Below are 14,538 nucleotides of genomic sequence, written 5' to 3'. Positions count from 1 at the left end.
GAATGGCCACGAAAAAGAATAGATTCGTTTTACAAATACCTCGCGAATGTAAAAGTGTGTTGATTTTAATATATAAGACTTGATGACCAGTGGCCTCATGGTTGTGAAACTTGGCATCAAGAATTGTAACGATTTTATTAGTTTGTCTCTATCCTGAATACTGACAAGAAAAAGATTAAATATAGATCACCGGCTGAAAGGGGTCGAAAAGCGTTGATTTTCATGTCGAAACGAATAACCTATCACGCTCGGTTAATTGAAATTGAAGCCGCGAGACGACTAAATTCGTGGAAATTCGGCACACCCCCGCGCGTGGACGGTTAAAAATTCAGGAACAGAGGGGAGAGGGTTTGTTCTCCAGCGTGAGGGAATTAATTCGCGGCATCGAAGCGGAGTGGGCGTGCACCGTGAAACCGCTTCTATCTTTGGCTTCAGTTCCAGTTCCTCTGCAGAGGCGAAAGGTAACGAGGGTGGAAATAAAAAAAGGTTGCAGTAGGCAGGGAAGATGAGCCTCTCCGTCCCTCTCGAGCGACCCCTCTGCCTCTCCCTCTCTCTGGCACGCGCGAAGAGGGATGGCACGGTCGCACCCTCTTCCACCGGCTACGACCTTGCTCCAGTAACCTCTTGACCTACCCGCCACGGCCGTCGTTCGACTGCGCGCTCGCTGAAACGAATAAAGCTCGCGTCGCGTTCACCTTGAATCGCCTGGGACAATCGGCACGCGAAAGGAGAATCGCTGCTCGCTTTTTCGACCGATTTACCCCTAAATCCGATTTCCCCTGGCCGCCATTTCCTGCCGCTCGCGAGGGCTTCGAAATACTTCCGAGCTCGCTGGATGACGTTAACCCCTGTAGCTTTTCGTGATGTAGAGTGGGCAATTTAGTAACCAATTTTTAAATTGGGAAATTTGGATGGGATTTACGATGAATCTGGATGGCAGAAATCTGAGGAAGGAGGAAGATTTCAGCGACGGGCGATCAAAGGTTTTCCTTCATCGAGTTAATTCTCGAGACTTGAGGATCCTCAAGGTGCAAGATTCGCCAGGATTTCGGATGGTCAGTCCGGAACGGCCCCGTAAGAACGGAGCATCGGCTTCCAGCACGTCGAATAATTAATCGAGCACTTTGCCCTGGAGTTTCGTCAGCGCCGTTGGCCATTTGAAATTCTGATTCGCGGCAACGAGGATTCAAAGAGGACGGAGGCGAGGCTGGCAACGTTCACACGTTCCTTTCCTCTATCAATTTCTCTTTCCAGTTCTGTTTATCGACTTTCCTTGGCCATCGGGAATCGTGTCTAATAAGTAATTATGCACGGGCCAACGATACACCCTTTAACCCAAAGTTAGACGTTTTCATTTAATGTTTCTTTTTCATTAATACGATTAGGAAGCTATTTTGATTATTGAGAATGGACTTGTTTCGCTATTTAAAAAATGGCTCATATACCGAGCGAATAAGCAATGACAATCTTCCTCGAATATTTTTTCTTATTATCACCCTTACAATTGCTACATTCTCTAACAAAATGGCTCGTGTCGTACCTCGTCTTTCGTAGCAAAAATAATTTTGCAGCACAGAAAATAAATTCACCGGAAGAAAAGGATTCGCGCTCGTTTCAGGGGTGGCTTTTCGAAGGATTCGAGCGTCGAAGGGTCGAGGGGAGAGTTTGATCGTCAAGTTCACGCTTTCAGTCAGCTGTTCTCGCGAGAAAAAGGAGAGGATCGACACTCTCTTATGGCACGATAGCGTCGGGAGGCAAAATGCACGTCCACGGGCGATATTCTTATCACGCCCGAGAGATCAAGGGCTGCGCATCGACCAGCCCTCCCTTTTCTCCCTCTTCCACCCTTGGCAGCCGTGTTCAAGCAGCTTCGAGGCAGAGTTTCTGCTGACTTTCGTGACATTCGTGCTCCATCGGACGCAAACCAACCGGCCTTGTAACGCAAAAAGAACGATTCCTCTCTTCTCGTTAGCTCAAAGCGGTCGCGAGAGCGCGTCCGACAACGTTTCAACGGGATTACGCACCCGGCGTATGAGGAAGATCTTCTTATTTTTATCCTGCACGGGATCGAGCTGTTGCTCGCCAGAGGGTGGAAAGAACACACGAAGGACGATCAGAGAGCAACCTGACTTATGGCTTCGGTGGATCAGAGTTGGGCGAATTTTATTCTCGATTCACGAATCAAAATTTTACGTTTGTTCGAAAACTAGCTTCCAGTTTCAATTTAAAACATAAATAATTAGGTTTAAGAACGAATCTGAAATTTGCATTCGTTGATCGCGAATGAAATAAAAACCGAAGGGTATCTCCCTGCGAATAAATGAATAATAATAAAAAAAAAAAGAAGTAATTCGCCCAACTCTGCTACGGTTAGCATCCAGAACTTTGTCCCAAGAGCTATGAATTCCGTTTTAGGGCGAAGGAATGGCCTCCGCCGGGCTTCCCCTTTTTAAACTTGTTCCACGATTACTCGGATACATTTGAATTTACGACGAAAAGTTGTTCGTCGCGGAAAAAGACGGGCTCCTTATCTCGGAGACACATTGCTCGGTAATCTCGAATCGCAATGGCGCACCTGTTTCTGAATAATTGGCTCGTACACGTTGTGCGTCGTTGCTGGAGACTTCGATGACTTCCGGGCGCGTCTGCCTCGGCCGGAAACTTCTGACAATTAATTATTCGCTTATTTAGGGGTCGTTGACCAAGTTTCGCGGACTTTTCCCTTTAAAATATTCTCCTTCTTTTCTACAAAAATCGACGATGATGGCAACGTCGTTACAAAATATTAATTGCCCGAATGTTTCAAAGAACAAAATTTCTTTTCAAAGAGGCCGAACGATGTTTTCTAGTTCATTATAGCTTGCAAGGCAGAACCGTTCGAAGCTGTAACGTTAAATTACTTCTCAAACTGTCTACGATTAAACCCTTCTATCGCTTTTGTACTTCAATCTCCATTAGCGTGACAAAGCCGGTTAAGAAACGAGCTTAACATCGCGGGAGCTGTTGTTGTCGGACGGTTCTTTTGCACCTAGCTAGGGGTCGGAATTAGTAAATTTGAATCGAAATCAAAGCGATTCTTGGCGTATAATTGAAATGGAAATTCATCGAGTCGAAAATGAATCTCGTTCGTTAAGGTAGACGAAATTTAGCGAGAAGCGTGTACCGATTGTGGGTGGGAAAATCTTTGTGTACACCTATCTTTCCGGTGACTCTTGTGCATGCGGTTCCGTCGCCCGTGGCACGGTACACCGGGGTAACGAGTTTAGCTCAAACAAGGGTGGCTCGTTAACCGTTCACCGAGCCTCGCCTAACCCTGTGCAACGCCGGCTCCGGGCTTGAAAACACGGAACGACGATTTCGACTGCCAAACAGACGAAAGACCCCGCGACATTTCGGTCGAAAAATCAGTAAAATTCATAATCGAACCTGCGAATAATCTGGAAACGAATAGGCTCCCCGGAGTTCAACCCCTTAAGTGACAAAAGTGACACGAGTCCCCCAGAAATTTCAGAATAAAAATTGATATTAATCTTATTTATAATAATCGTGGATGCTGCAATAAAATGAAATAGTCTGAGTACATTTGCTTGAAAACAAATCGTAGAACGGAGGGGTTAAGTACGTCGTTATCGTGACTTGGCAACGAAGCGTATTTTAATTTCGTTGGCCCTTCAGCTCCAGAACGAGGATGGAATCGAACGTCTTGGAATCTAGTGGAATGCAACTCGACAAACTCCCTCCGCAAGGATTCGATGTTAGAGTCTGTTTGCACAGTCTGTTTGTTAATCTGCAAGTTGCGGTAGCGAGGCTTTTACGATAAAGGGTCTCAGATGGCGAGAAAGGGGCCACCAGTAGCGACGATTGTATCTTAATCTGGCTGAAACGAAGTTAGTTCTAGAGGCACGCTATTTGCTAGAATAATCCGGTTTTCAGCAAGAAAGCACGATTATTTTAATTCACATCCATCGAATCTTAGACTCAGCTTTAATTTAGCTTCTACCATCCCTTGACGATTGTTTTCAACCATCAAAGGTACCTTTAACTCGTCGGTAATGTAGCAAACGATGCTTTAAACCCAAATTCTATTAAGACATAACGTAGATTTCGATGAGGGTACTTTCGAATCCTCAAACGAATTCAAGGGGTGATTGATTAAGTCGTGCAAACAATACCAGTTCGAATCAATCGAAGCAAACGTCTGTGAAAAACACCAATTGATGTCCAATTAATTTTATGATCGCGAATAACGACGGTTCCCGAAAGCTCGCTGCCAGAAATTGGCTAGAAAAATATTATTTTTAGCGTGATCTCGCGGTTCGCTTGGTTTAATCCCGAATTCGCGGTCCTTTCGTCTCGCGATGAGGCACGAGCAATTGGAATCGCTCGTAGGAGGGAAACGACGTTGTCGAATAACCTAGTTTCACAATTTTTTTTTTTTCTTTTATTTTTTTCCTCCCCCGTCAAGTGGTCCGTCCTCCAATTTGCTTCTCCTCGTGCGCCTCCAGTGTTCTTCGTGGACCCTTGTCGCGTCGTAGGTGCTCGTTAATTCTGGTTGTTTAATGTGGCTCCTGGGTGGGACGAAGACCGTGGGGAGGCTCGGTGTGCCCGGAGATTTAATTATAGGCGGCGGTGAACGTGCACGAGCAAATCAGGAGAAATGTCCTGGTTCACGCACGAAACGAACGTCGTGTATAAATTTTCCCCGCCATTTTGGGCTCTGGTCGAACCACCACCGACTGAAATTAGATTTTCTCTTAAACAAAAGTACGATAAGGGAGGTTTCTTGCTAGAAAAACAAATATTAGCAACCTTAGCTCCTTTAGTTGGGAGAATAATAATGAAATGGATCGAACGTCTGTTTTAATTGAAATTTTATGAGCAAAAGGACAATTTTCAAATAGCGTGTATCTATTCTGTTTCTTTTGGAATATTTTATACAGGGGGGAATTAATAATCTGTGTGAAAAAGAGAAGCGAATATGTGGAATAAAATTTTCTCGTATAATGTTTCGTTTTCGAGATAATTGAATTTACATATTGAATTCTACTTGCCCGATGCGTCTGACCATTCTACGCTGTTACTACTTACTCGGACGTAGAAACGGTACTCCAGTGCACGCGTACCTCGTAAATTTCCAATATCCATTTTTCTCGTTAAAGTGTTATGCACGTAAAGAACTACCAGTCCACTTACAAATATATAACAACAATAATATTCCTGAAAATATAACCGAAAAATTGCGCTGATTTATCTTGCACGCCGACAAGAGTAAGAAATAAATAGATCGGTTCAATTTCGTAACGATTTAAATTTATCGTCGCTTTATTTCGACGAGGCGACTTATCGAGTTTAAACAATAAATGGCTTTTCGCGGCTACAATCAACGTTATTGGTACAAATAAAATATCACGCAACGGGGATAACGTTTTTCAACCCTCGATTGCCCCGAGGAGTTCATACTCGAATCCTGGAATTCATTTTCCTCCCTTAATTTCGCTCTAGGTTCGAACGAAATTGTAATCGCTGGACGCTGCGATTTTCGTCATTTACGTTCCGACGGATCAATCCATCGTGGATTTTAATGTATTATTCCGTGGAAATCGACAGACGTAAACGATGCGTGACAGCAGTAAGCGTATTAATGCGCGTAGATTCGAAACGCGTAGCCGGAAGCGTTCCATTTATGGGTCGATTCCCATCAGGAAGGCGATTACTTAAGTCGTTATTGGAATTTTTCTTCCCTGGAAAGCTTCAGAAATACAAATTTCAGCTCTCAGAGACTCGTTTATCGACCTACACTTGTAATAAATAATAAATACTCCAAGCTGCAACGCTCCAAACAATGTTTTTAACATCGACGCGATTGGCTTATTTTTACAAACGGGAATCGATTGAAACAAACTTTTGAAAAAATTTAATTCAATTTCGTACTGCTTCAACAAACGTTATGATAACGAGCTGACGACTAGTTTGTGAGTTTTTCAATCCTGTCCCGTGGCTATTCTCCCCAAAGGTCAAGAACGCGACGTTATATCTGCTTGTCACTGTGCGTGTCGTTCTCTTCAAAGTTGTTCAGCCTCGATAATTTTTCCTATATCGGCATAAAATTCATAGCACACGCTTTCAAGGATACATTCTCCAAGAGAATCCAATAAAACAGTTCAAGGATATGCAGTCTCAAAGGAACGTACTTTCAAGAATACATCATTCCAGAGAATTCAATAAAAAAAATTGAAAGATCGGAAAAATTCGATAGGAAAAATTCCACGGCGCACAGTTTCCGAAGAACCAATAAAAAATTCATAGACACATACGTTGAGAAAATTGAATAAGAAAATTCAAAGACCCCTTTTAAGGAATATTTTCAAGAATACGTGCTTCCAGAAAATGTAATAATGCGATCGAAGGGTACATACTTTTAGGAAATTCAATGAATGAATTCGCGCGTAAAGAAAATTCGACAGAAAGAAATTCGTGTAGGCGTTCGGAGAATTCGATAAAAAGATATTTGATTTTTTTAAGCGTTCCTGATGGGAATAGTGCCCCGATCAATCCCCGGTGCATCGGTGTCGTTCGATGACGGGAGAATCGGTCATCGATTCTCGAAGGAGCAGCCATTCAGGGCCGCGTACATAGAAAGGAAACAGGAAATCGTCCTCGAAATGACCCGGCCACCGACAAATCCAATTTTATCGCGGTCCTTGGTGAATTACCCACGAGGAAACTCGTCAAGGGACCTCGTTGGGAAAGTCGATTTCGCGGTAATGACTATACTCAGCATTGGCTGTCGTTACCGCGAAACTTTCGCGATAAAGCTCGCTCGGATCCAAATCGGAATGCGAGCGAGGCTCGCGGATATTCGTCGCGTGTGTTTCGAGCCTCGATCGCGTGTTTCACTGTCACAGATGCTCGTCTAATCGCCTAAATGGCACGATCCGTCTTTTAAATGAATTTCCTCCAGCCTTTATCCACAGTTTGACTCCTCGGTTAATCGCGATAGAACTAACAATATTTTGGATTTAAGGTTCTGAATTTCAGGAATATAAAAAGCATCGAACGATCAGGCATTGTTCTGTATTTTTTACATAAAAAATATGTAATTATTCAAGCAACGGTATTTAAATTATTGTGGTCTCTTCTGTTTCAGATTTTCAAAAGCTCGAACGCGAGGCGCGGATATGCAGAAAATTGCAGCATCAAAATATCGGTAAGTCTTGTTTATGATGCAACTTTCTTCCTAGGTAAAATTCAAATGTTTATAATCAAATAGCAGCGAGTGTACACCGTCGATAAGAATTATACGTCTTTTACGTGCGAATCGTTTCAGGATTCCGACAAATATCGCGTCGAGTTCCTCGAAACAGAGTCGAATCCGGGCGATTTATAGCGTCGTTGCACGGTTTCGATGGTGAAAATTTAATGCACGAATCGGCGCGGAATTCAGGGTGAATTTCCGCGTGTCCATTAAAGCACCGTAACCGTAAAGGGAGGCGTCCAATAGATCGTGAAAATATATTTATTCGAGCGTCGCAAAGGGCACGTGGAAGCTCCCCCATCGACCCCGACGCCATCGCGTTCCGACCCGACGGTGGAAATTATAAACGGAGAATAACCAGTGGGCAATATTGGAATCCAATAAAGCAACGAGAGTGAATAAACGCGTCGCGTGGAAAACATGGTGGCAAATTCGCCGTTACACTTGTCCAGCTTCGATGGCTCGGGCCTGGCTCTTCTCGAGCTTCGTTTCCCGCCTTCTCTGGAAATCTCGTCCACGGTACTTCCCAAAAGGAATCATCGATATTTGCCGCGAGCACCATCTTCCAACGAGTACACGATCTCGATTTCGAATTTCATTTACGCCGAACTCTCGGACGCTCGTGTCCAAACGAGCCCCGTCGTTATTGTTATCGGGAATCTATAAATATTTCCAGGCTTTCTCTGGTCTGGACGCGTGAAAAAGTAGGTCATTTTTTGGAATTTTATTACGCGAAAACTATTTACGATATTAGCTTCGAACTTTGGTTGCTCGCGGTTCTCTTACCGGAATTATCGAAATTTTTTAACAACAATTTCTTAAGCTTTGGTCCAAAATGGAGTCTTTTAAAATAGTTCTCTTCGTCGTGTTTGCTGTAAAATATAATACAAGGATTTTGATATTATATTCTGTTATTGTTTTGCAATATTGTTGGGTGGCGTAGTGGACGTTTTAGCGAAGGTTTCTTGCAATAGTACGCGTTCCGGAGAAATGCAGCTCGCATCGTCGATACCGCAGACTGGTAGACATTTAGGCTCCGAAAGGTCAGCATCCCTGAACGGGCAGCAGGATTACGCTCGGGATTATGGGATCCCGGCGCAGCCCTCGCCCGTTAAACTGCAGCAGCTCGTTAACTAAGTGTCCTCACGGTTCGCTGCTTCCGACGAACCTCGAACAGAGTGCAATTTGCTGAAAAGAGACGGTCAAAGCTAAAGGCGAGTGGCGGTGTTCGTGACAGCTTGCTGTGATCGGACGTAGCAGAACTATTTCTTATATTCTAAGGGTTGGAAATGGAACCAGTATTATTTCCGATCGCCGGCAATTCGTTAAGATCTCAACAATTTACGATTATTTCGCTCTTCAAACTAAAATTGGGTACCTCGTAATAATCGAGGGTAATATTATTATCCAGATTTTAAAAATTAGTAAATTTTTCGGGAAATTTTTAATTCGAGCGAAAATCCGCCGGTGAATTTTCATGGAACGGATCAGGGGCGTTGGTTTTACGTTTGAAACGTCGACTGGCAAGTTAATCTCTACCGAAAATTACCGCCTATTCTGACGAGAGACACTCTTCCGAGCGTTCGTCGTATATTTCGAGTTTACGCTTCCACACTCTGCATACTAGTACTATCGCCCTGTCAAGCGCACAACATACTCTCATCCGTGAGGATTTACGTACTTTGCCCGTTAATTCTACGAATGAAAGGAAATATAACTCGAACCACCGAGCTCCAGGCAGAATTACTGCCCTCCTCTGACGATACTAACGCGCCTATCAAAATGGTAGAATTATCGAGTGCCTCGATAATAAAAAGAACCATCGTCGAATTAACCATATTTTGTGCAATGAAAAGCTTCTCGAACCCTTTGAGCGCTGAACACTCCAACGTGAACCCTGTCGATTAATTACACAATCATTGTCAATCTAATTCTCTTGCTTAACACTTTGACTGCCACCTGAATGAATTTTCAACAGTGAAACTAAAACAATTAATTCACAAGCTGAAATGTCGAAGAAAATAAATTTGAATAGGCTTCATAAATTTTACTGAAGTTACAAAAATGAGTACTACGACAAGTTTTAAGTTACGTAGCTTACAATTGTCTAAAATCAAAGTTTTAGTAATAATAATTTATTTTCGAAACATCGATGATCGTGTAGCACTCGAAGGGTTGAATTTCCTCTCGCATAATTTTGTCCTGTAATCTTCTCGCGGTCACAGAGTGCAAGGATATAATTTTGTGTATTGAATAAAGGTGTCTTCGAGGGTAGAAGGGAAAACTACCCAGATATCGAGTCGCGTAGAAACAGGACGCGACCCGAAAGGCGATTGTTTCGAGAACGTCGAGGCTCGTTTAACGCGAGGCGCGATGCTAGTTTAATTCCCGCGGAAAATTAGCATACGTCGGAACATCGGCGCGCGAGATACGACCGTATATTCCGGGTTTATGCCTCCGTGTCGCGGAAACTATACGGTCCGCCACGTACACGCGTGCCGACCGCGCGGAACTTCGTCCCGGAGTACAACTGCGAAAGTTCCGCGAGCACGTTGCCCCGACGTCCTTTATGGCCACCATAAATCCGACATATGCACGCCGCGGCCTCGCCCCGTCGACTCCATTTTTGCATCCCTCCCCCCTCGACGGAACGAACTCGGGGGGAAAAGAAAACTGCAACTTTTCCACCCCCTCGGAAGCCATTAAGCCTTGTAGAAGCGCGTCGAGAGTTACTGGGAGACGTTTTGCTGGCTGCAGCGCGCGATGAACGACACCATTTTGGTTCTAGAGATATACAGGAGTCCTTCAGATATTAAGAAAATCGAAGAAATGAAATCCAGCGTTGGTCAAGAGTAATGTGGTTTCTTATTCTCATTATTCTGATTTTTCTGTGGAGTAGCACTTTTTACAATATGTGGCTCTTTGATTGAGAATCGTATCCCATCTTGAGTCCCCGTCCGCCATTGTACGGTCAGGGATGGGAAATTGGTTCTCCTCGAATTAATGGCGATGGAAAATTCGCGGACGCGACGGCGCGGAAAAAAAGCGACGGTGCGGAACGCAGGAAAGACGAGCGAGACGGATCGTATCGGTTACGCGGGAGCCAATCGCCTGTATGTAACTCGGTGTTCGGCAATTCCCTGGCTAATTACCCGTGCGATTCGTGCCTCCGTGGATAATTAGGCTGGGCTCGAACGTTTGCGACCACCTGTGTACATCCGCGCTCGTACACGCCGCCCAGATCCGAGCAGAACGCTTTTATCGTGCCGTTTCTGTGTGCACGACGTCGCTTGGCCCGTTTCACGATGGTCTTTGCGGGGGTTTGGTTTGATCGTGCGACGTTTGGATGATCAAAATTACTCGCGCGAGACTGCTCCTCGAGTTCTCCACAGCCAGTGTTCGATCGAGAGATTTTGATGGTCAAGATCACGAGAAATTGGAGCGTCGCGGGAAGGCGTGGGTCGTGATTAGAGAACTTATCGAGTAGAAGTTTCCGTGACTTATTTGATTTAATTTGCAGTAATTAAATTCCTTTGTAAATATCTAAGTGTGATCTTGACTTTGTCTACAATTCATGTTGAATTTGGAGATTGTATTATACCAGAGCCTCTCATTATGTACAAACAGATTCATGAACACTTTTGCAGATGAAATTTGTTTTCTCAACCCATTGTAGGCAATAGAGATAAAATTCCTGAAGTAGCTTACATGAAACTGTGTCGTTAATCGCAAGTAACGACGATCGTTAATAATTTAACATGCAATAACTAGTTTTCCTTACAAATTCGTGACCCCGTTCCGTGATCATCGACGCCATTTCTCAAAGGTCTCCGGTATCTCGAGGTAGCCTAATGTCCAACTACCGTGACCGAGCTATTAAATCAGAGTTCAGAGGATACCAATTAATCGAAGATACTTGGCTGCCACGGAGCCAAGATTGTTCCCTCGGGAGACCAACAGGGCTCTTTCGCCTCGCGCTATTATCGTTCGCGTGCCAGACGCTCGCACGTGGAACAGACATTACTGGCGAATTAACCGTACGCGAAATGGTCTTCTCCGAACGATCGGTATCGCGACCTTCCCTGAACGGAAAACCGTAAAACCAGATCCAGGAACCCTGTAACACGTTAACTGCCACTGTTCCTCGAAACCTCTACCAGATCATGCTTCACGGAAGCTTCGTTAATTTAGGTTGGATGTAATCGAAACGTTCGATACGTGGATATCATCGAAATTCAGTCCATTTCAAAGTAATCAATTATGGTAAAATTATCTTTGGTTGCCAAGATAAGTGGGCCAAAAGTTAAACACGAACTTGGCGCAAGAAGTTCGTCAAAATTTTTTAAACCAAATTGAAAGTAGCTTCTTCGTACGACTATTTCTCGGGAGATTCCAAAACTAAACCGTTTATCTCGTCGAGTAAATTGTGCTTAATTAATTTTCCAAACGTATACTATTTAATTTAAAAAAAGAATAGACCTGTTTTACGAATATCCTGTGAATGTAAAAATCCTCATGATTGTGAAACTTGACATAAAAAATTGTAACGAGTTGGACACGTTATTGTACGTCAAGGGGTTAACTTTATCGTACCAATATGAGAATTATGTTACCGCGTCGCGTATATCATGACCGTTTATTGTAGAAACTGTTACTATGAAATATGTAGAAACATCATAACTTACCTGGAAATAGTGTCTCGGAGAGTGATAAACAGGAGAATGTGACAAGCATGTCCGACTCGAGAGCTCCACAAAACGTGAGTTGCCAACTGTTAGGAACGAAACACAATGAAGCCTGGCGGGTTGCAGCGATCGTTTCGTGGCGTTATACGTGGACGCGAAACGTCTGAAAATATCGAAAAATGCAAAGAAAACCGGCGATGGAAAATTTTAGAAATTGATAAACTCCGAGACTCGACTGGATTCTGGCCAATTCGTGTCGTAGCCGGAGGGAGGATGAAATTTTTGGACGTGCCAAGTGATACTCGAGAGGCAGGGGTGGTTTTTTGCAAGATCAACGCTAAGGGTGGTACCTCGAAGAGCGTCGACGATACACGGATAACGGGTTAGAGATATAACAGGTGTCTGAATCGCTTCAGATTTAAAATAGACTCGCTGCCTCGGCTAAAGAGATTATCGTCGAGCTCGCTTGCTCTTTGTTCTCTGACGAGATTCGATAATCAGATTTATGTATTTTATTTTTGCACGGCTGGGGAGGGAGGATCGATGGCCTAGAAATTTGGACGGACGCAGACCGTGCTGAATCAGGATCGAGATTAGAAATTGTGGCTCGAGGATGGACGTCTCTTAACGATATTCTCGACGTTCGATTCGATACATCGCGTTGAAATACACGGAAGTTATATACATATATAAATTAACCCGTGAATGGTAAAATCTAATTAAATGAAACAAGCATTCTCCGATGTAACGATATTGATGTAACAATATATCTGGTAATGATGTGTGAACAAGTAAATTGATATTATTACGATCATTGATGTATTAATGTTATAAATTGGGGGTTAATGACATCTCCAAATCGTATCAATTTATAATCTTCATGTTTACTCGGTATTTAATTCTAATAAGCTGCAATTTTAAAGTAGATAGTTGTCGATCATGAAGAATGTTTGAGTGACGATCGTTTTGAACCAGGCATAGATCGGAGGACAGTGAACTCGATAACTATAAATCGTAATCGTAGTTCAGCGAACCATTTTACAACGCATTCGAAGGAGTCACTCGTGGGATTTAAACCCACGCGACACGCGTTCGACGCGAGCATAATTGGCCGTGACCATGCTCGCAGTCCAGCCGCAAATGAACCTAATTAAACGAAACAATAGCCACTGTTCGTAACAGAGTCTTCGCGTGCGGGTGAGCTTTACGCGATATCGATCAGAAAAACTGACGTGCACCGGCGTATTTGCTCTGATAATCATCGAAAGTGGTAACACGTGCCAACCACGACAACAACAAAAACTGTCAGCACGCGTTACTTTTTGCCATCGAACAAGAAAAATAGCCGTCCCTTCTCAGAGAGATGTTTCAGAACGATACCTTTCAAATACTCCAACGAAAAACCCATTGGACAGTACGTCTGAAACATTCGAATATTAAATTGTATCGTATCGAAAAAAATGAAAAGGCCCGCGAAGCAAAGCTGCGAGTGAAATTTTAATATTTGATCGTTCAAATTGAAGAAGAAAATATTCATATATTTGCGTTATTTGAATAATGCGATTGCTACCGGTGTATTTAAATATTACATCCTGCCATGAACCGATTATCAAATCACGCATACAAATGAAACGTTGTGGCTCTCGAAATCAATAATTCCGACAAGCTGATGGATAATCTGCATGTGTATTAATACGTATAGAATACAATTGTTCGTAAACGTGTGATCCGTAATAAATAAGTTGACTTTCTTCAGAATAGGTATCATACTGCTCAACGTTTAATCGGGTCTTCAAACTTTTAATCATTTTGGTACCAATTACGTAATTTCAGAGTACGATAATAACTCGTAAGCGCAAACTGTTCTTTCCCGTCGAAAATACGTTAATGCAGGCAAAGATTGGAATTATCCAGAATTTTCCAACGTACGCGAGGCTCTCCCCCTGTTTTGGAAAATGTCGGTTCGCGAGAACGGTGAACCAGAACGCCGGGGCGTTCGATTGTTCGCGGAACAATGGGGAAGAATGTAGAAATTTGCGCCCTGTTTCGTCGAGAGTGAGAAACCCCGCGGCACGCCAATTAATGTTTTTATTAATCGGCTGAATGGAACGAAAACTGGCGGGCGTCCCCATTCGGGACAACGCGAGCGTGAAGAGTCACGGTCGAGTGAGTATCTCCCGCCGGTCTTTTATTCGTTTGTAAACGAATTTCATTGATCTGGAGGGAGGGAACTGTCACGAATCCTTTCGCTGTATAACCGACGCATTGGCCAGAAGCGAAACTGTTCGCGCGACGCCGTCGGTTCGTGGTCCCATTCAGAGATAATCGTTCGCTTTGTCGGCAACTTTTCTATCCCCCACCTCTCGGAAAATGGCCGCGTTAACTCGCGCGAGAAGTCGAAAAATACTCTTCTACCCTTTCCAGGACTGCCACGCACGATCATTGTTACCGACAAAATTATATCTCTGCTATAAAACAAATTATTTTTAAACTACCAAGCATTCTGAATCAAACTATTGGGTCGAGTCATGAGTAACTGCCGTTTTTTCGTACTAACTTTATTACTCCATTATTAAATACAACCTTTTCTCTTTTATT

General features: G+C 43.5%; 1 protein-coding gene across 33 annotated transcripts in view; it reads left to right on the top strand.

Annotated features, from left to right (window-relative positions):
- Nucleotides 1–14,538, top strand: part of Camkii (Calcium/calmodulin-dependent protein kinase II) — a 147,315-nt gene that overhangs the window by 53,924 nt on the left and 78,853 nt on the right. For all 33 annotated transcript variants that reach the window (XM_076773643.1, XM_076773647.1, XM_076773642.1 and 30 more), the window contains exon 3: nt 7,148–7,207. In XM_076773643.1, the coding sequence (XP_076629758.1) occupies nt 7,148–7,207 (60 nt within the window). The remainder of the gene's footprint in view (nt 1–7,147; nt 7,208–14,538) is intronic.

This window comes from Colletes latitarsis, chromosome 9 (assembly GCF_051014445.1).
Source record: "Colletes latitarsis isolate SP2378_abdomen chromosome 9, iyColLati1, whole genome shotgun sequence".
Taxonomy (NCBI): domain Eukaryota; kingdom Metazoa; phylum Arthropoda; class Insecta; order Hymenoptera; family Colletidae; genus Colletes; species Colletes latitarsis.
The sequence above is the reverse complement of the archived record's forward strand: the minus strand, read 5'-3'. Positions and strand labels throughout refer to the sequence as shown.